The sequence below is a fragment of the Lichenostomus cassidix genome, chromosome 15 (assembly GCF_008360975.1).
Source record: "Lichenostomus cassidix isolate B80296 chromosome 15, HeHo_3.0, whole genome shotgun sequence".
Classification (NCBI taxonomy): Eukaryota; Metazoa; Chordata; class Aves; order Passeriformes; family Meliphagidae; genus Lichenostomus; species Lichenostomus cassidix.
The window spans coordinates 8476027-8496517 of NC_139496.1; the positions used below are offsets into that span (position 1 = coordinate 8476027).

Consider the following 20491-nt stretch of genomic DNA (forward strand, 5'->3'; position numbering starts at 1 on the left):
GTGACGTGTGCGGATGCTGTATCAGCAACATCAGTGACCATCAGGTCCTCTCAGCTGTGAAAGCTTCCACTGAGCTCCTGCAGCCATCACGAGAAGCCCCAGTTTGGCTGCAGCTGCAGGAGCTGCAGGAAAACAAGCAGACAGTGCCTGTGCTGAGAGATGTCAGACTGTCGGCGCTCTGGGGCTGGGGTGGGAGCCCTGTGCTCATCTGCCAGCAGCCTCTGTGCATCCAGCAAGCTGCAAACAGGCAGGGGTGAGGGCTGCAAGGACAGGACAAACGGTGGCTGAGAGAGCTCCCAGCACAGGAACACAAGGAGAAAGAACTTTTGCAGGCTGCACACAGGGCCCTCTGCAGAAGATGAGCACACGAGCCCCCAGAACATCCAACGGGCCATTTTCCTGCTACTAAACATCTACTTGCTTGGCTGGGAAATATTTGTAATCCCAAACACACCATGCACTTTCTTTTGTGTTAAGTGCCTTGGCAGGAGCCAGCAGTTCTCACATGCAGTTCCATCTCCGCAAGGACTGAGTTTCCCAGAATACCCCCTTTAAAAGTCTCCCTTTATTAAGAAGAGCCAAACTGCCTGTTGCTGCCTTACAGACTGCTCCCATGCCTCTCCCCACTTCCCCAGGGCTCCACTGCCATGGGCTAGAAAGCACTGAGCTCCTAGAGACACTAGCATTGAAAGAAAAGACACTAAAGAAAAGAGAGACAAAGGCAGGAAAGCTTTTTTCACTGGGACCCAGCTGTCTGGCTCAGAGAAAGGCAAGAAAGTAGGGTCTGCTCTGCATTCCTGGGGCACGGCCAGAAAAAGAGCAGAAGGGTAAATTCCACAGTGCAAAGTGTTTTTCCCTACTTCCCTATCCCCTCTTACAAATAAGGCCTTGGGGATATGCTGAACATGCTGCTCCAGTGCAGGGACATCTTGCTAACAGCCTGCAAGTTAAACACTGCAGCATCTTCCAAACCAAGCCGAGACCAGGCTCTTTCTTCTCACATCTGCTTCCCGTACCCAGTATTTACATCGTATGTATGGTTCCCATAAAACTAAACATGAACAACTGATCACAGACAAATAAAGCAGTAACAGAGCCCGGGATGTCAGGAAGCCTTACCCACTCCCTGCACACCAGCCTGGGCAGCTGGAGATCAAAGTTTTCTTATTTGCAATACATTTCTTGAAACGATTTTCAGCTAAACTCAGTCTGCTGAGGGGATGCTGACACAGTCCAGGGCTTCTCCCATAGAAACAGGAACCAAGAAACCAGATCTGTGCATTGTTGCCTCCACCTCCAGGTGGCTGAGCAGATGGAGAAAACTTCGGCATCTACAAAATGGGGAGTTGCTCCCTTCTTTCCCCTGCCTCAGCATCCGTCCCAGGGAAAGCCTTCTTGCAAAGGGTGAGTGAAGGGCTTGAGTGAAGAAGTGAGCAAAACAGAGCCCTGTCCAGGCAAAAGAGGGGTGCAGACACATTTAAACGCAGATATGAGCCATTCCCCATGGGAACTAGAGGATTGTTTTTAAGTCCTTGGTACCCTTAGGCAGGAGAGGTGAAAGACACCTTTAAACGGACCTGTTTAAAGCCATCCCAAGCCAGACAGGACCCAGTTGCAGAGGCCGGGGGCCGGTGCCGGGCAGGCGTGGGAGGGGGGTCCCGCCCCGCTCCGCCCCCGGGGGGTGGTGGGGCGGAGCAGGCGGGACGGGCGGGACCCCCCTCCCGCGATGCCGCCGGGCCGTGTCCCCCCGGCCCGTACAGCCGCGGCTCGGGGAGAACAAAAGGCAGGAGCGGGAGGAGGCGCGAGGAGGAGGGCAGGCGGCCACGGTGGGGGGATAAAAGGCTCAGCGAGGACCCCCCCCTCCTCCTCTGCCCCATGTCCGAGCCCGCTCCGCCGCCCGGCATGGCCCGCCCGCCGCTGCCCGCCGCTGCCGCCTTGCTGGCCGCCGCTCTGCTGCACTGCGCGCCTGCCGCGCCCGCCCGCCGCCACAAGCCGGTGAGTCGGGACCACCCGCTGCCTCCCTCCGTGTCCCCCGCCGCTCTCCGGTGCTGTCCCGAGGGCCGTATCTCCCCGGCAGATCCTCCGCTGAACTGGATGAGCCGTGTTCCCCCCACCGCTCCATCCATCCCCGAGCCGCACTCGGGATGCCGGCACAGCAGCGCTGCCGGGAGTCACCGGTCGCGGGACGGCTGCCTGTGCCCCGGCGGTGCCTCCCGCTCCGCGGGCTACTCTTGGCGTTGGGGAGTTTTCACAGCTGTGCTCCCGAGGGAAAAACGGGGACCGGGACAAGGAGAGTTTAGGAGAGGGCGCGGCATTCCCCGTGCTTTACAGGCAGCAGAGCACTCGCTGCGGCTCAAACACCCCCTGCACGCTGTGCTGGCAGTTCCGAGAAGTGTTACGGGGAGACGAGACTAAAGGGATGAATCAAAGGCGCAGGCAGGAGAGGAGCAGCAGGGCTCTTTCTTCCTGCACATGCCTGCCCGATCCCAGCACCTGGAATGGAGCTGCGAGCAGCAGGGACTGCGGCTGCCAGAGAAGAGCAGCGGCGTGCGAGGGATTTGGGGGACGGGAGAAGACAGAGAGCTCCTTGTGCTGGGAATGTGTGCGTGTGTAATTGGGTTATTATAGACATGCGCTTCGCTGGTGTGACATAAAATAATAACAGAGTAAATGCCCAGTAGCAGCCAAAGGGGATTAGTTCAGGTTCTGTCGATGGTTTTATTATCACTTTGTCATCTGAGTACTTTCTAACTTGGCTGCTAAATATGCTGTGGGCTGGGACTTGGCACAGAGCAGCCTTGGCCCCCAAAGTGCTTGCATTATTCCAAATGAGCTTGGCTCCGCTCTGCCTCTGAGGAAGGTGAGGCCAAGCACTCGCTGGTGGCACTCTGCACTCTAGTAATGACACTGCTCTGCGGACTTCAGTCCCATCAGAGTGCAGCAAGTGGTGGACTGGGAGGGCAGAGCTCCACCTGCATAAATCTGGAAACCACTGGTTGCTGTGAGACATGGGCTGGGCTGGCAGGTGCCTCATGCTCTGCTCTGCCCGTATGCAAGCTGAGAAGCTGCTCCTCCTGGAGGAACCTGCACAGCCTCTGGTCTTAGTCTTGCTGCCAGCAAGGACCTGTGTTGGATCCTGGGGGAAGGGAGAGCCAGCCTGGGTTTCACACAATCTGAGCACAAGCCCAGTCCAGCTGCCATGTCACTGTTCATCTCCTTTTGCCAGTGCTCACAGCTGCTGACTGCAGAGGTTGCAGGGGCTCATCTGACTTGGCCAGTACCCCTTGAAGTGGGGAGTACACCAAATTGCTGAAGAGCACAGAGTTAGTGCAGGGCTCACAGTCTGCTCAGACCCCTGGTTCCAGAAGAAGGTCCTCCAGTTGGCAGTCTGCCAACTGAGAGATGATTTCTTCCTTATCTTAGGCTAATGCTCTGCATGGTGAGTGCTAATACTTTCCTCTTGGCTGGAGTGACTCCAGGTGATACTTCTACAGGTATGCTTTGTTCAGGAATACTTTGTTCTTGTCTGTTTGAGCAGCCATGTGAGGGGCTTGGGGCTTCAGATCAATGTATTTCACTCAGTCTTTGCAGAGGTGGTGGCTGCATTGGTTTGGGCTTGGAAATGGACAGATGATTTCAAGCAGCATTTCTGTCATCCCAAATAGCTGCCCTTTTCTGGTGTCAAGGCTTCTGAAGGTTATTCTGCTGCCTCTGAGGTGAAGCCAGTTTTACCTGGGGGTTGGATCTCACATGTGATGTAAATTGGCAGCAGTGCACCCTGTTCCTCTCCCGGCTGGGGAACACATGTCAGCGCAGGACAGCTGAGGTGGGACTGCTGGGCTGACAGAAGCCTGTGGCCTCAGCCATTCTCTTACAGAGAACCGTGCCACACCATCACGTGTTCCCTTCTCTGACTGCTCTGAGTCTGCCACACAAAGGGATGTTTCCCTAATGTCTGACAGCAGCTAATTTCCTGTCTGGGCACCTTTTGCTGTCAGGTGATGAATGAGAAAGGAGCCAAGGGGTTGAGCTGGGAAAAGACATTCACACTCCTATGAGACAGCCCACAGGACTTCCTCAAGCTGTGCTAGTACATCGGGTGGGCAAGAACAGTCCTAGGTGCAGGACTGTGCTGCACCATGGCTATTTGTGCTCCAATAGTGAGTCACATAGACAATAACTGGGGGCAGGGAGTGGGAATCAAGGGCTAAGATTAATTTTAAAGCCAGGCTATAGGGCAAGTTGCAGAAGGACATGTGTTGTTTGAGGCAAACCCTGTACCTCTCCTTCACTTTTATATTAATGCCTAAAGAAAGAAAGAGAAAACTGAGAGCAGAATAAAGGCTGTGTCTGGTGTCCACTGTAAAACTTGAGAACAAAAGATCTGCAGTCCTCGGGGCTGTGCACGCGCAGACACTGAATTCCTGCATTGCTTTCGGCTCCCCTGGGAAATCAGAGTCAGTCCACTTGCTCAGAAGGTCTCTCTCTGTGGAGAAGTGGTGGGCACCCTCCCAGCTACCAACAGAATCCATCAGGGGTCCTGCAGCTCCAACCCTGAACACAGCAGGTTCCCTGCTGTAAGCAGGGCTCAGCCTTCTCTGCAGCCCCTGCCTGCCTCGCTCCAGGCTCAGGCAGCTCCCACAGGAAGGGTTTGATTTGCACTCTTTGGTTTGGCTATTTAAATCCTGCACTCAGTGTTGGGGTAATTTTAGGCATGTTTATCTTCTGCTCTGGGAGAGACTCAAGACACATGTAAGTAGTTATTCTGCAGCGGGTTTGTTGTGTTTGTGCTTCCACATGCAGCAAGCACGCACACCCTGCAGTGTGGCAAGACTTGGGGGTGCAGCTGGCAAAGCAGACTGGGGAGGGAGAGGAGAGTGGGGAGGAGAGAAGCAGTCTGGGGAAGATTTTTGTCTCCAGTTTATGTTGCACTTGCTTCCCTTACACTTATCCTGCCCTGGCACCGTAACTTGTGGGGCTCTTCAGAAGAGATGCACTGTGTAGGAGTTGTTTGAAAAGAATCTTCTGTGGAAAATTGTCCTGCAGAGATGCTGGTCCTACTTTCTCCTACTAAGTAGCTCTTTCCTACTAATCCCAAATATAGAGACAGGTAAATGAAGGGTTCCTGGGTATTCTTGCACTGGGGATGGCTCAGCCTGTAACATGAATGGAAGTACTGCTGAGTCTGCACATAGCTGCCCAGCAAAATGAAAAGCAGATCACTTCAGGGGTTCATTAAGGGCCACAGACATATTTTGAGGTTCACTGAGATCCTGGTGCAGATAGGTGAGTCCCAGCAAGGACAGACAGGTGACCAGACTTCTTCCTCTTAGTGGATTTGGGCAGGAGAGAGGCACTGATAGCTCATGGCTCCCCTTAGCTTGGATGTAACTGCACAATGAACAAAACATCTCAACCCCGTTCCTCCCCTGACAGGACTGTGCCACATCCTAAAGTGGTTTCTTCATTTCAAGGGGGTTTCTAGGTCATCAGATTAAGGGCTCTTGAAACCTTTTGCTATCTCAGCATCCTGGGTCTTGTTTGCTCTGGAAGTACTGCTGTTTCTGGCAAACTGTTGCTTGGGTGACACTAGCAGTTTGGTTGTGGTGTTGTTGATGGAATGGTCTCACAAACTGTCACATAATTAAAATGTCTGATAATAAAAATAGTCCCACAGTGTTTATTCATTTGCTTTCTCTTGTTACACCAAAGCCTGGTTCTTCTCATTCTGTCTGTGGGCATAAACATCTGCAGTCCATAATGTTTCATGCTCCACGTTGCTTAGGAAAAATAAACATTTTCCTTTCTCATTGCCAACAACAACTAGCACCAAGTAATCCGGAAACAAACTGTCAGGCCCTGGGAGGTAGTGCTGGATGGTGCCATAGAGCATGGGAAGTGAGTGGAGAGGAACATCCAACTGTGTATGCACGGCCAGGCACTGCAGCAGCTCCTGTTTGGCCTCAGCCTTTGTGTTCTCCCTGGCTCTGTCTGCAGTGCAACTGGGCTGCAGCCCAGCATGAAGGAGCCAGTCCTGTAGCAGAAGTATTTTGTGTAAGCAAAGAATTTATAGAGGGGTTGGGAGACTCTGCCTTGCTCTGGGGTAAGTAGGATTGATAAATCTGGTGACTTTGCCTAGGTGTTGTTTTCACTAACAGTGCCTTGACCAGGAGCACACTTAGCTGAGGCTTAGACCAGACCAGACCACAACCATCTGTTTCTGCCATGAAATTTCAGCTGCAGCCTTAGCACCTTCTGAGCCCAGTCTGCTCCTGGGACACAACCTGACTAGAAGGAAGCTGGTTCCAGTTTTACCATTAACCATCAGCTGTAGCTGCACTTTCAAATCCAGCCCCTGCAAATCCATGCTGGGCTGAGGCAGGCTGGACAAAAAGCCACCTATGGTACCCTGTGCATCAGGATAACAGTGCTGATCTCAGGCAGAAACATTGCTGTTAAGGGGGTGCAGAGGCCTTGTGGGGCATAGCCACCCCACATTGGACACAAATGGGGTGAGAAAATGGTCTTACATGAGAACTGCAGGAGAAAGCATCTCTGCTGTCCTTCCCCACTGAAATAAGGGCAGGAGTGCTCTGAGGTGCAGATTTGTAGGTAGGAGGATAATGCTACTAGCCAGAGAGGCGGCAAACACCAGGGCCTTGACAAACACTCTGAGTAACAAAAGGAGAAGGCAGAAACAGAAGCAATGGAAAAGCGGCAGCAGAAGGGATAGGGAACTGAAGAGAATCCATGAGCTCATTCCCCAACATAAGAGGAAACAGCCCCAGTGACCATGGAAGTATCCAAGACTGATGGGATTCATGTTGTAACTTGTCCAGTCACTCCTGTCTGACAGGGAGAGGGGTCTCCTTTCATGTCCATGCTGTAGAAGCAGCCAGGAGCCCAGGTAATTAACTACATAACAGAGGACACAAGTTTAAGTTCAGGGCAGGCAGAGGAGAGCTGTGGGGTTGTCAGTACCAGGCACCAGCCTCACTTTTGTGCCTGTTTAGACATGGTGTTGCTGATACTTCACTGTAGCTGTGCTGCTTTGGCTGCTGCTCCTGGGAGCTCTGGAGGGTGAGTGCTGCCCAACACAATGAGGTTAAAGATGCTCCTGGCTCCTTGGGATGGCTGGAACACTTCCTGGGAAGCTTGGCTGGTGTTCATCTGGCCCCAGCAGACCCAGAGGTGATGGCTGTTGTATCACAGCACTTCAAGGCTGATAAAGCTGTGAGGAACTGAGTGGGCAGCCTGTACCTCCGCTGTGGTTTCTGCTGTCCCATGGGATCTGTCCATTCCCTCCTGTTTCCCCTCAGCCTTTCAGTCACAAGGCTGCAGGAAGAGGCATGTTCTTTGTGAGGAGCTGTGACCAGCCTGCAGCACAGCCCTTTTTGTGTACAGCTTTTCTCCTCTGCTGTCCTCACTACCCTCAACCCTTGGTTTCAGGCCTGGAATCCTCTCTGTGCTTGTGCTGTGCTCACATTTTAGTGATCAGTCTCTATTGCAAAGCCCTGGCTCCTCCTTGACTACAAACCAGCTGTTCCCATGCCCAGCAGCCATCCCAACTGTGGGTTATGTAAGGAAGAGCAGCACAAGTGGCTGTACATACTCAGACAGAGGCTCAGATCTGTTTTGCACTCTGCTGGGATGAACCCTGCCCTGAGTTGCAGGGTTTTTCCTTTGCCTTTGTATTCAGTAATCCTTCCCCTCTGCTGGTGGGATGGGACATGTGGGGATGCCCTGATAGGTACAGAGCAGTCAGTGCCCTCCTCACTCTTTCCTCACAGGTCTGTAGTAGCTTCAGCAGCAGCACAGCCCTAAGTGAACCCCTAAGCAATACAGCCAAGGCTACCACAGCTCAGAGAACAAAGCAGGATCTGCCCAGGAGAGGGTGGGCTCAGCACTGGGTGGGAAGGATTCAACCTTAAACAAGCAGACACAATATCTAATCCCTGGGAAGTGCCTGCAGCAAGGTGTGTCCAGCTAAGGAGACCAAGATCTCCAGCCTGAGATTCCCCTGAGCATTGTTTGGCAAGTGGTTTCTGCCTGTCACATTTCCCCTTGCCGGCTGCGCCTGCAGTGGCATTTTCCAGCCCTTTCCTGCCATGGTCCTAATGTCAGTGCAGTGACGACAGGGAGAGAGTTACTGTTTGTCCAGGGGCACACACAGGGCAGCAGGGCAGGTCTTACCTCCTGCCTCCACCCAGAGCCATTCACAGGACCCTTCCAGGACCAGGTCTCTGCAAAGGGCAGGAGGAGCAGGGAGGGTACTGGAAAGGCTAAATGGGGTTTGGAAAGCTGGCATTCATAGCAGTGGCCTTGAGCTAATCAAAGAAGGGAGAAAAAAGCTACCCCAGTCTGCTTCTGAACATGGGATTCCTTGGGGCAAGAAGGAAACAGGCAGTTTCTTCCCTCTCTACCCCTGGTCGAAGGAGAGTGATAATCTCCAGTTTATGCCAGTGCCCCCAGCCTGTAAAGCAACTGGTCTTCCCAAGAAAGGGATGTGTGTAGTGTTGTCAAGACCAAAAAACAGGAGTAAGGCCATCTGGGTCAGCCTCAGCCCACTCACCTACCTGGGCAATTCTTGAGGGTTTCCCAGTGCTCCTAGCTCCTGCACTTCCTGGCCTTGGAAAACCAGATGCATTCATCACCCCAAGTCCTCAGGTGGCAGAATCTGCCTCTGGTGGTCGTGGATGCTCCTGAATGCACCAAGGAGCAAGGGGCCAAGCGGTCCTCCAGGCTGGGCTTTGGTGACACAGGTGCCATTGTGTGCTTCGATGTCATCGGGGCTGGGAGCAAGATGTTGGCCAGAACATGAACTTTGTCAGATTCTCCTGCCAGCTGTCCTTTGCAGGCAGTAGCTGCCAGCCCAGGCAGGGTGCCAGGTGGCTCTCAGAGAGCTCCTCTTAGACAGACAGGTACCTCCAACCTGGCAGGGCTCCAGCGTTCAGCAGGAGCAGCCCAGTGCAGACTCCTCTGGGACAGGCCAGCCCATACTCCCTCCTCCCATTGAAGCACTGAATGGATGCTCAGTGCCATGGCTGGTGGCTTGGATAGGCTTTGCTGTTCAGGATGTAAAAAGGCTTTCTCTCTTTGCATGTGTTGCTGGTGCTGTTCCTGTGGGCACCAGGACTGTATGGGTGGTTCTAAGGCAAAGGCTAGCAGGTGCCAAGCCACCAAGGGTGTCTTTTATCTGGGGAGGACAAGCTAGCAGGCTAGAGTGGTGACAGACACACGAAAAGCCTGAAGTGATGTGCAGACACCTAAACTGCATCTTGTGTGACCTCCCTGGCTCCCCTGTCCATCTGTGCATCACTCAGAGGCACAGGGCCACTGCAGAGCTGGGAGCTCAGTAGCGTAATTAATGCCAAGGTCTTCACACTTCATTCCAGCCTGCATGAATGGGCTCATTGTAGGGAAAAGAGTGGTGGCAGCACGCAGATTACACAGCATCATGGCAGCTCTGGCACTGTGCCATCCTGACCTTTGTGTCCCTGGCAGGGCAGCCAGGAAAGCTGGCCTGGAAGAAGGCAGCTCTTTGCAGGGGAAGAAAGAGCACCCCTAAAGTTCAGGTCCTCCATCTGGAGCCCTGTGGGTCAGAGTCTACCTGCCCAAGTAGACATGAACCACTGCTGCATTTCAGCTCCTTGCCCTGCTCAAACACCTTTAAATTTGCTGCACAAAATCAGGTAAAAAAAAAAAAATCTGTGTTTGGCCCTCTGCAGCTCAGAGACATGGACCAAGCACATCTCACCCCACATTCCTCACAGCAGGTTGGAGATGACACCTGGGTCATGTTCCATGGTGGCATTATAATCCTTCTGTCAGGTGGGAAACCAGTGGAAGCCAGCTAACTAGCATTAATTAATGTTGTGAAGAGAAACCTTGCTTTCCCAACTGAGTGTGGGAGAGCCCAGGAGATCTTATCTCAAGCAGAATCACAGGTGCAGTGAGGCAAGAGGATATGGTGCAGTCCCTCCCTCAGTCAGTGATAGGAGCTGCAGGGACAGTCACTGCTGCTCTCTGCCCCATGGGCTGGGCTGTCACCCTCCGAGATCCCTGTGTCCTGCTCTGCAGCTTTCCATGTCCCCTGGGCATGCTGAGAGGCTGCCCACAGTGCCAGGACAGCAAGGGGATACCACATAAGTGACAACAGGGAGCACAACTGTGTGCTGCAGACTAAAGACTTCCTCCCATTAGTATCACCTCCACCCGGGGCCAGGAGGGAATAAAGGATGTAGGGCAAAGGGGGAGAATTTATTCCCTAGTGATTTGTTTTATACTTGAAGGGTCTGGTTCTCATCCACAGCTCGCAAAAGTATTTCCTGCAGGCCAGCTGCCAAGGAAATGTGGACCAAAAATAGCCCAGTGCTTAGGGGGTGCCATGGCATGACACAGTGCCTCCCAGGTGTGACCCAGCCTCAGAGCAGCAGAGCCCAGGGAACACAGCATGGTTGTGGAGACTAGTTTGTGCAGCAGCAGTGGGGAAGCAGCCCCAGGCAGAGGTGGAACTCACTGCTGCAGGACTGCTGTGGGCAGCTGTACACCACGCTTCATCAGGAAGTGTCTTCCCCGACACTGAAGTCATGGGTTTGCTTTTGCCTTTTAGGACGCGTCTCGAAAGCATCACACCTGGAAGGAGCAGGCTCCTTGGCTGTCTGCCTTGGTGAACGCTGTGGGCACCGGTGTGCCTGCCAAGGGCTTCCCCGTGGGTGCAGCTGGGCAGGTGGCTCGCTGGAACCCTCCCCGCTGCGGCGTGCCGGACCTGCCGGTGCTGACGGACGGCCAGAACGGGCGGAACCGGCAGAAGCGGTTTGTCCTCTCCGGTGGACGCTGGGACAAGACCAATCTCACCTACAAGTAAGAGAGGCCTGAAATGGCAGTCAGGCTGGTTTGCTTCTCCCTCCCCAAACCTCTCCATCTGATGTTCCCTGGAGAGCGGCACTCTGTGGTGTGACCATGAAAGCTGCCGGGCAGGCAGGGGAGCCACATGCTGAACCACAGCAGGCTTGTCCCCAGCAGCTCCACATCCCCTCATGCACATCCCCTCGCACACACACTCTATAAACACAGCTGCCCACCCAGCCCTGCCCGAGCCCATTGTGCACAGCCATTGCATCAGCCCTCGGTCAGTCCTGCACCAACACCCCTGGGCACACACAGTCACTTCCCTCGCATGTGCTGAGCTGAGCCTCTACCACCAGCTCTCTCCTGCTGTGCCTTTGCCCCCACAGCCACCCTGAGGGGGGCTCACCTCACAGTTTATTTTAAAAAGATCTTTTTATTCAGCTGTTATTGATGGTCCCATAAACACAACTTCAGTGTAAAGTTTTGCCCAAATCACCCCACACATTCTCAGCTGTGAGTCTACTCAACAAGCTGGCGTAGGGTTGTGCTGCCTCCCTAGCTGCCCTCAGGGGTATGAAGGGAGAAGTGAGAACAGTCATATGGACCTTGACAGCATGTAAATCATCTTTTGCTTAATCCAATAAGGAGACAGTTCCTCATACCATTAGGAGGCTGTAGATGACAGGAAGTCTTACTCCTTTTTTTTTTTTTTGGTCAATAGTTTTAAAGAAAGAAACACAGCAGAGACTTACATACAGCAACACTGTTAATGGAAGGGAAAGAAACTTCCCTCTGTGGCAGACCTTTCAGTCTGCTCTTGTTATTGGAGGAAATGGGAGCGACTCCTGAGTGACGCCAAGTTTCCAGGGGCAAAAAATGCAGAGATTGAGGAGAAGAAATCACATCACACCACTCCCAGGAATCTCTGTGGTGGTGGCCCTATAGGGGACAGAACTGGGGAGTGCTGTGGCGCTTCAGAACAATGCAGAATCTGCAAAATTCTCCAGGGTCTCACCTCTGGCCCACCAGCCAGAGGGTTTCAACACTGATGGGATTTATCTGCTGCACATGTTGCTTGGTAGAGGGTGCTGGAGCAGTGCATGTATGGATTGGAGATGTTCTGGTGCTGAGAGTGGCAGCCCTAGTGATGTTGGTTTTAGAACTGGTGTCTTTGTGACAGCCCTGTCCATGGGATAGCAGCCGATGCTCTCCTCATCCAGTGTCTGTTGTCTTCCAGAATTATCAGATTCCCATGGCAACTTGTAAAAGCTAAAGTGAGAAGGACCATTGAGGAAGCTTTGAAAGTCTGGAGTGATGTGACCCCGCTGACCTTTACTGAGGTGCAGGAGGGACGGGCTGACATTGTCATCGATTTCACAAGGTGAGCACGGTGGGCAGCAGCACCATCATCCCAGCCAGAGGAGCAGTGCTGTAACCAGAGCAGAGATCTGCCAGCACACAACTTAGGCACTTAAATGGAGGCTCATATTTCTGCTTTCAGATACTGGGAACTTTTTGGATTTGTTGGTTTTGTGTCAGTTGTGGGCTGCTTAGTGTAAGTGCAGCTGTTCCACACTGGCTGTGCACAGCACCGTTACTGATCATTCATTAATTTTCCTGGTACATTTATGTTTCTCTGCCCACAGGCTGTTTTCTTAAGCATTTGTTTTGACTTTCCATCTTCAGGTCCTCCATCCTGTCCCTTGACTGAACAACGTAACTGTCTGCCTAAAGACAAATATAGTTTCTTGGTTAAGTGAATCTTGGCTCCTGGCCTGAAATTCCCTTTTGGCAAAATACGCACTGGGGCAAAGACTTCCCTGAGCTGCATGTTTGCACAGAACTAATGAAGGCAGTGGAGACTGTCCAAGCAGTGATGTGATTTGCATGCTGTGTATTTGCCTTCACCTCCCTCGGCTCTCTCAAGTGGCCACATCTCTCATGGGTTTTCTTCATTACTCTTCAGTGGCTTGGCTCGAGTGAGGACCTAAGAGTTTGGCTGGGTTCACTGCCCCTCTGCAGCCCCCCACCACTCAGTAATATCAACTTAATCTTGGCTTAAGCAGTCACCTCCTTAATTCTTTAGGCTCCATGGTCAGCTCTGGGCTGGAAGCTGAACAGGGGGAGGGGAGAAACACCCCTGAGAAAACATACAAACTCCTCAGTGCTTGGTGTAACCAAGCTGCTTCCTCACGGCTCTGAAGCAGAACTTGGTTTGCAGCAATTGGAATAGCTCTGAGAGGTTGATCTGGAGCAGTTGGACGAATGTAGGATGGGAATGAGAGCTGCCATCCCCTCTCAGTGGCTCCCACCTTTGGCCATGTGATGCTGGAGGTTCACAGCCCTTTGTCTGAGATGAATGTTTTTTTCCTCCAGGTACTGGCATGGAGACAACTTGCCTTTTGATGGGCCCGGAGGGATCCTGGCACACGCATTCTTCCCCAAGACACACCGGGAGGGAGACGTTCATTTTGACTATGATGAGACCTGGACGATTGGGAACAACCTGGGTATGGTACTATTTCAAGGGGAGCTGTGGATGCTCCAGGATGCTTGCCAATGAGCTTGGACATGATTCCCCTGTGGTGTGAGCAGGGACCCTGTAAAATTGCGAGGCAACACCTATTTTTGTGGTGTGCATTGTCATCTCCCACCAGTTAGAAGCCTACTGTTAGTATTCAGGTCTTTCCATCTTTCAGCCACAGCAGAGCCTGTGTCCAGCAGCAGGACCCTGACTGCCCCATGGGCTCCTCCTGTGTGGGGAGCAAGAGAGATGGCTCCTCTGCCCAGCCATGTGCCCTGCCACCTGGGAATTGCACCCTGCACTGGCAGGAATCATTAGAAATGAAATAGGGAAAGGATTAAGGAAAACTGAGGCTCAGGCACTGTGTGGCACAGTTGCCTTCCAAAGAACAGTCCCAGTCCCAGTCTCTGCATGCGTTTTTCACCATCTGCCCTCTAACAAGTCCATAAAGGGAAACCACCCAGCCTTGAGCTCTGTCCCCGTGGCCTGGGAATGCTCTGACCATAAACAACACCCCATCCAGTCAAGACTCTTTTTTAATTTTTTGCTAATAATAGATCTAAGCTGGTAGCTCTTTGCTCGGGCATTCAGGGTCTGGTGTCACAGTATCTCATGAGATACTGCAGTACCACATGGGACCATCTGGATCAGTGCCCAGAGCATCAGTTTCTGGAAGACTCACCAAAATTAACCCAGGTCAGCTCCTCCTCCTCCTTCCCCAGTTTATCTACAGGGACAAAGAAATTACCACAAAGCCTAAGTTAACCCTCCACCTCTCGGGGGTTTCCCAAAAATTTTGACCATGTCAATGGGCTCCCCCAAAGTCAGTCTCGGCTGTAGGCCAGCTTCACTGAGTGGGGCACAGCACTGCTATGTCTCCAACCCTGCTCATGCTGACCCAAAGCAAGAACCACAGAGTGCAGAACCTCTTTGCACAGGTGTTTCTGCTCTTGGGGTAGCAGTGAGCTCTGTTGGTTTTCTCCCTCTGTTGGAGTTGCTGTGTTCGTGAAGAATTTCTTACATTCTCCCATAGAACAATGTTGGGGCCAAACCAGGAACTGAAAATGGACACCAGTTCCCATCAGAATCCAGCTCTGTTCCATGGCATTCCCCACACACCCATCATCCATAAATAAATGTTGTAAAAGCTCTTTGGAATTAATTGTCCTTTAATATGCTGAAAAGAGTTTTACGATATAAACATGGATAAATCCTTGACTCAGCTCTCAGTGAGAGGGAAATCCTTAGCTTCATTTTACAGACAGGAGAGCAGAAGTGTGAGGAGGGCTAAGGCATGCCCTGGGGTCACCCCAGGGCTGTGCAGGAAGCAGGACCCCACATGGAGGACCATCCATGAGGGACGCAGGGATGCTGCCCAGCACAGCTCCTTCAGCCATGCTGCTGTGCACCTCCCCTGGAGAATCTGACAGCACAGTTGATCTGCCAACACTGGAAAGCATCAAGTGAGGAGCCTGCCAAGCTAAACAGAAGTGTCTGAAAGTTTGTAATAAATTACTGGCATAGAAATCCCACTCTCGCAGCTGACCTAGATGTGTTGATTTAATCAGGTCAGTGCTGTGCAAATTCATGGCTTCCTCGTACAGCTGGCCAGTGGAGGAAGGCAGGGGCTCACCTTCCCCTCCACCCTTTCCAGGCATTCCTCCCCACTGTATCCCCCCTGTCCCATCTGGTCCTGGTGCTGAGAAGTGACCTGCTCCCCTGGAGCCAGTAGGGAAATCCTGCTTGGAGCAGCAAGGCTGGCTGACTCACATCCCTGCTGTTCTCATCACTTGGGCTGCAGCTTGGAGGATTTCTGGCTGAAGGCAAGTGAATGAATATGCTGGGACTTGTCAACATACAGCCTTCACTCATAGTGAAATTTATCAGCTTTAAAAAGGACCCCTTGGAAGCTAAACAAAATGTGCCAAACAATATATTTTTGTGTACTGAAATCCACTTTTCCCCCTCGCCTTTTTTAGATGCTCCAAGGTCATGTATTCCTAAAACATGATCTTCCATAAATCTGTTTAAGTCTGGTGAAGAAGTCTCAGGCCTTGACATTGGATCATTTTTTATGGATTTATTTCTAAGTGACACTTTCTTGACACAGTCCCCAAACAAGCAATAAATAGCTCCCTCTGCTGTCTGTGTGACAACAGCCATTGGCAAGTGTTAATCCCAGAGAGTTCCCTCACCTACACCAGTATCTTCCACAGTGGATGTGATCTAACTGGGACATGCTAAACTTCAGCTCTAGCCAACAACTGCTGCAAGGCTGGGTGGACAAACACCAACCTTACCACCCCACCATCAACACATATGGTCTAGACTTCCTTCTCTGTGCAAATTTCTCCATTCCAAAAGTGCATGGAAAACCCTTTTCCTCCTGGTAGCCAATGCGATGGCAGGAGCCTCTGACAACAAGAACTGCAAGTTACCAACATGCCCAGGCTAATACCTAAGTGTGTGAATTGACTCACAGTGCTCCTGAACCAATGAAACCCTTAATTATGCCCTTTGACTCCTTAAAAAAAACCCCACAAACACATTTTGGGGCTACACAGGAAAAATCTGGGAATAACCATGGTAGTGGAGGTAGATATCTCTTTCCTCTTGTTGGACTCCTACAACACATGCCAGTGCACTGTCAGTGTCTGGTAAGAGGTAGGAACAGGACCAGGAGGCAAAAGTACATGAGCAGACAAAAGTATCTTCCATCTTCTCCCTCTGCAGGCACTGACCTTCTGCAAGTGGCTGCTCATGAGTTTGGCCATGTCCTGGGCCTGCAGCACACAGCTGTCTCCAAGTCACTGATGTCTCCTTTCTACATCTTCCGCTACCCGCTAAGCCTGAGCGAGGACGACAAGCAAGGTATCCAATACCTCTATGGGAAACCCTCACTGGATCCTGACCCAACCCCAACTCAGCCAGCAGAGCTGCCCCAGCCAGACCTCGAAACAAATGAGATCACCAATGTGGAGGTGAGTGAATGGCTTGTCTGTGCCCTTCCCTGACACCCCAGTTGGGGCTGCCCTCACCAGGAGGCTGGCAGCAGGCTGGATTGGTGTCTGCCCCTTCCACCCAAGCTGCTTAGCCCAGGCCCAGAGCCCACAGCTGGCACTGGGATGTGCAGGGAGGAGATCTCTGGGCAGCACACACCCAACCCAAACTGGGCAGTTGCCAGGACACAGGGCCTTCCCCTTGGCTGAACCCAGCCTGGGCAAGGATGGCTCCTGAGGTCCAAGCCCATGACCCACCATGTTTTGGCAGGCTGTGCAGCCCGACGCCTGTGACACAACTTTTGATGCTGCATCCACCATCCGAGGAGAGCTGTTCTTCTTCAAGTCCCGCTATGTGTGGCGGCTCCGAGCTGGAAAGCTGCAGGACGGCTATCCAGCTCTGGCCTCTCGCCACTGGCAGGGGATCCCCAGCTCTGTCGATGCCACCTTCGAGGACCCTCTGGGCAATATCTGGTTTTTCCAAGGTAAGAGCTGGACTGTGATCAGATGGCTCAGAAATGCAGATCAATTACTTAGGGATAGTCAGGACCCAACAGGTTCCTGGGACAATAAATCTCCTGGAAATCCTCAGCAATCCAGTGATCCTTGTTATTTGTTTCTTTATCTAATTAAACCTTTTGTCAGGTATAGAGGAGGGAAAAGAGAATAAGGGGTCACTTTTGTTTTTAAACACAGCCACAACTTCCCAATCTCCTTCCCTGGAACACAAACATTTGTAATGAGCCTCTGCCCTGGCAATGCTGCTGGCAGAGGAGAAAGAAGGAAACATTTGCTCCATCTCCCCAGCTGTCATGGGAAGCACTGTGCCAGAAGTGAGCCCCAGCAGCTTCCCTGGTTGTGAAACACCTGTGCCTGTGTCCCCAGGGCACTGCTCAGGGGATGGACAGCGTTTTCTCTGCTCCTCAGAGACCTCAATGTGGAATTTCTGTAGTACCCCATGACTTTATGAGCCTACAGGGAGTCTGGGTGCAGAGCCAGGCAACCTCCAGCAACCACAGAGATTAAAAATGAAACCTCCTCCTGGCCATCTCTGGAGTTCAAGGCCAACAACAAGCCCCATTTCAGCTCCACTGTTTTCTTTAATGTTCTTTCCAAGTGTAACTTTAGTAGCAGGGATCCAGAATGACATGGGAACTCATTGTATGTGCACCCTGTCTGCACTCCATGAGACTGAGTACCAAAATCACACCAGGTGGCTCTGCAGGCAGAACTCCTGCATAAACACATTACTTAGCAACTGACCTGCACACAAGGACTTACAGTGCTAAAATTGGCAGGCTTCTACCGTGAGTTAAAATGAGATAAGGGGAAAGTATTACATGCCGTAGGCTAATTACAGAGATTCCCATTTTAATCTAATCTGGAGCTATGCTTCCAGTCTATCAGCTTGGCAAATTCCTCCTGGTTTCTGCAGCTCACTCCTTTCCAGCCACATGCCCCCTTTGTGCCTGTGCATGCCTACATGTTTTCCAAGTGCTGAGGTTGCAGGGTAGAGGCTCCAGGTCCCTCCAGCCAAGTCTTTTATAACTTCCACAAACAGAGAAAAATGCTGCTGAAATGGACCTCTCTGTCCCCCACCAACGCCCACCAGGCTTGGCTGAGGTGGGATGTCAACACATTGACAGCATTTTGGACACACAACAGTGGCAATGTCCATTACACTGGGGGGGTTTTTGCCTCGCAGGCACAGCTTCCCCTAGGAGCTCTGCCAAGGCATCAGCTCCAGTGGCACCATTCACTGCTGAATGATCAGACACCAAAGAGTTTCTGACCTCTTGTCTCCCTTTTCTGTCTCCTTGATAGATTCTAAATACTGGATTTATGATGGCGAGAGACGGGTATCTGGTCCCACGCCGATCGTGGAGCTGGGCCTCCCTGCATCCCCTGTGCAGGCAGCTCTGGTGTGGGGGGCTGAGAAGAACAAGATCTACATCTTCAGTGGAGGCAACTACTGGCGCTTCAACCCTCACAGGCGCCAGGTGGACAACATCTACCCCCGGGCTATGGCCGACTGGCGCGGCGTCCCACAGGAGATCGATGCTGCTTTTCAGGATGAGTTTGGTCAGTGCAGCAGGATCATGGCCTGCTCTGGGGTGGGTGCTCCATCTGACACCAGTGCCCAGCTGGAAGAACTGGGCAGATTTAGACACATGGTCGTAGTGGACACTTCCCAGCCATAACACATGCCATACAGTGTAAAGGGGCAGTTCCCTCCAGTGGGTAGGGAACTGAGGCTTTGCCCATGGAAGTGAGAATATTCATCATCATTAGTTGCAGCAACTGATATGTAAGTGTATGATAGAGAGAAGTCAAACATCTCACCAAAGACTGGTCACAGAGTCCTACCCACCCCTTACTGCTCCTGACAAAGGAAGTGATGAAAAGACAACAGAAACACTGCCCACACTTCAGCCTGGACTGCTGAACAATGAGCAGGCTGATTTTGGTATTGATCAGTCCTCCCCAATGTGCCCCATGCTGAAGACAGTATGGCAGTGCCACAGAAACACTGGAGACAGCCAGGATGCTTGGGATGACAGGTGTGGTGAGTGCCTCTTTCCTCTCAGAGGATGCAGTGAAACAACTCCTCACTGCTTCCAGAACCTAAATTCCAGGGCAGCTTGCCCACAGTAACAGATACTCTGCAGCAGGTCTTCACAAGTTCCCTGTCTGTGTCCTAGACATCCTCTGCCCTCACAGGGTTGGCTCAGTACAAGGGTACAGCATATTTAAACCCAGCAGGAAAATAAAATAAACCCCATCCTGTTTACTGTCCAAAAAGTAAAACTAGACTTTTGATCAAACTAAAACAGTGAGAAGGGAAAGTGAATACCACAAGGCCTGGGTTCAAGTAAAATCTCCGACCTCTTCCAGCTCTCTTTCAGTACTGCATGTGTTGCAGAGTGACAACTGAACAAAATGCTGGGGAAGAGTTCTGAGCCCCATGAACGTTGTTTCTTCTAACCCCTCCTCTCTCACCCACAGGTTTTGCCTATTTCCTAAGAGGCCGAGATTACTGGAAGTTCGATCCGGTCCAAGTGAAAGTGCTGGAGGGCTACCCACGCCAGATCAGCCAGGACTTCTTCAGCTGTACACCCTCCTCCAACTCCTTCAGATGAGGGGCGTGTCTGTGTCCTCCACACTCCCCTTTCATCACCCTTACCTCCAGCAGCCACACAGAGGGTCTCTCTGCCATTCCTGGCTTCCTTCCAGGCTCAGCATCTGACACAACAGGTGTCTGTCACAAGTGACAAAGTTTGCCCCTCTCCAGTTGCAGCAGCCCCAACTTCAGCTGCTATCAATGTAAAAGCAGCTGCCATGCTCTTTGCAGGCAAGGGCAGCCACACTCTCCTAGCAATAGCATCCCCAAAGCCATCAAGCCAGCCTGGGATGGAATCATGCTCTCATAATTAATCTGAACCCCATCCTGTAGAACTGATCCAATGGCATTTCCTATGTTTACGTAACTCACTATGCCAGCCCTTTGCTGCTCCAGACGCTGGCCAAGGAGAAAGGCTCCCCCAGCCCCAGCCAGGGGCCTTGAAGGACACTGACCCTACCTGCGGAGGAGGAGGACTCCGACGTGCGGCTGCTGCCAGAGTCACTTCGCCGGGGCAGTCGTGGTGACTGCCAGGGCCCTGCCGCAGCCCTACTCCCGGTTTGATGATGTATCACTAGTATACGTTAGGATTTTGTACCGATTTGTATATAGACAAGGGGCCCCTCCCTTCCTCCCTCCACGGTGCTGGGTGCCAGTGCTGGACACTGCCCCGCGCTCATCCCGGCGAACTTCCCATCCCGGGATGCTCAGATGCACTGATCGCCCTCGGACCGCCGTTCCCCCCGGGCTGGCACCGCACACCCCTCGTGTCTGCTCAGCCTCACGCCGAACACCACCGGGCTGCAAACCGTCTCTTCCCTTTTCACCTTCCCAACCAACCCGGGTGCCCGGCTGGAGTCACGGCGGCGAGCGGGCGGGGATGCTGCCGCCGGGGCAGCGCACACAGCGCGGAGCTCTGTCCGTATTTATGTACCGCCCCGCGACAATAAAAATCCACCTCTTTTCTAACCCTGCCGGCCGTGCCGTCCCTCCTTG

The 20491-nt window shown here is 52.4% G+C and overlaps 1 protein-coding gene across 1 annotated transcript; it reads left to right on the forward strand.

Annotated features, from left to right (window-relative positions):
- Positions 1-1713: 1713 nt before the first annotated feature.
- Positions 1714-20463, forward strand: MMP11 (matrix metallopeptidase 11). Its single transcript, XM_085075916.1, has 8 exons — positions 1714-1995; positions 10613-10863; positions 12089-12232; positions 13228-13361; positions 16109-16356; positions 16646-16859; positions 18199-18456; positions 19381-20463. The coding sequence occupies exons 1-8, from the start codon at positions 1876-1878 to the stop codon at positions 19512-19514; spliced, it is 1503 nt and encodes a 500-aa protein (XP_084932042.1). The 5' UTR covers positions 1714-1875; the 3' UTR covers positions 19515-20463.
- Positions 20464-20491: the final 28 nt, after the last annotated feature.

Excerpts from the sequence above, each read along its gene's own strand:
- MMP11 (XM_085075916.1), top strand. The coding sequence starts at position 1,876 with ATGTCCGAGCCCGCTCCGCCGCCCGGCATGGCCCGCCCGCCGCTGCCC. Across the intron at positions 13,362-16,108 it reads GACGATTGGGAACAACCTGG|GCACTGACCTTCTGCAAGTG; the intron begins GTATGGTACTAT and ends CTCCCTCTGCAG. Across the intron at positions 16,860-18,198 it reads CAATATCTGGTTTTTCCAAG|ATTCTAAATACTGGATTTAT; the intron begins GTAAGAGCTGGA and ends TCTCCTTGATAG.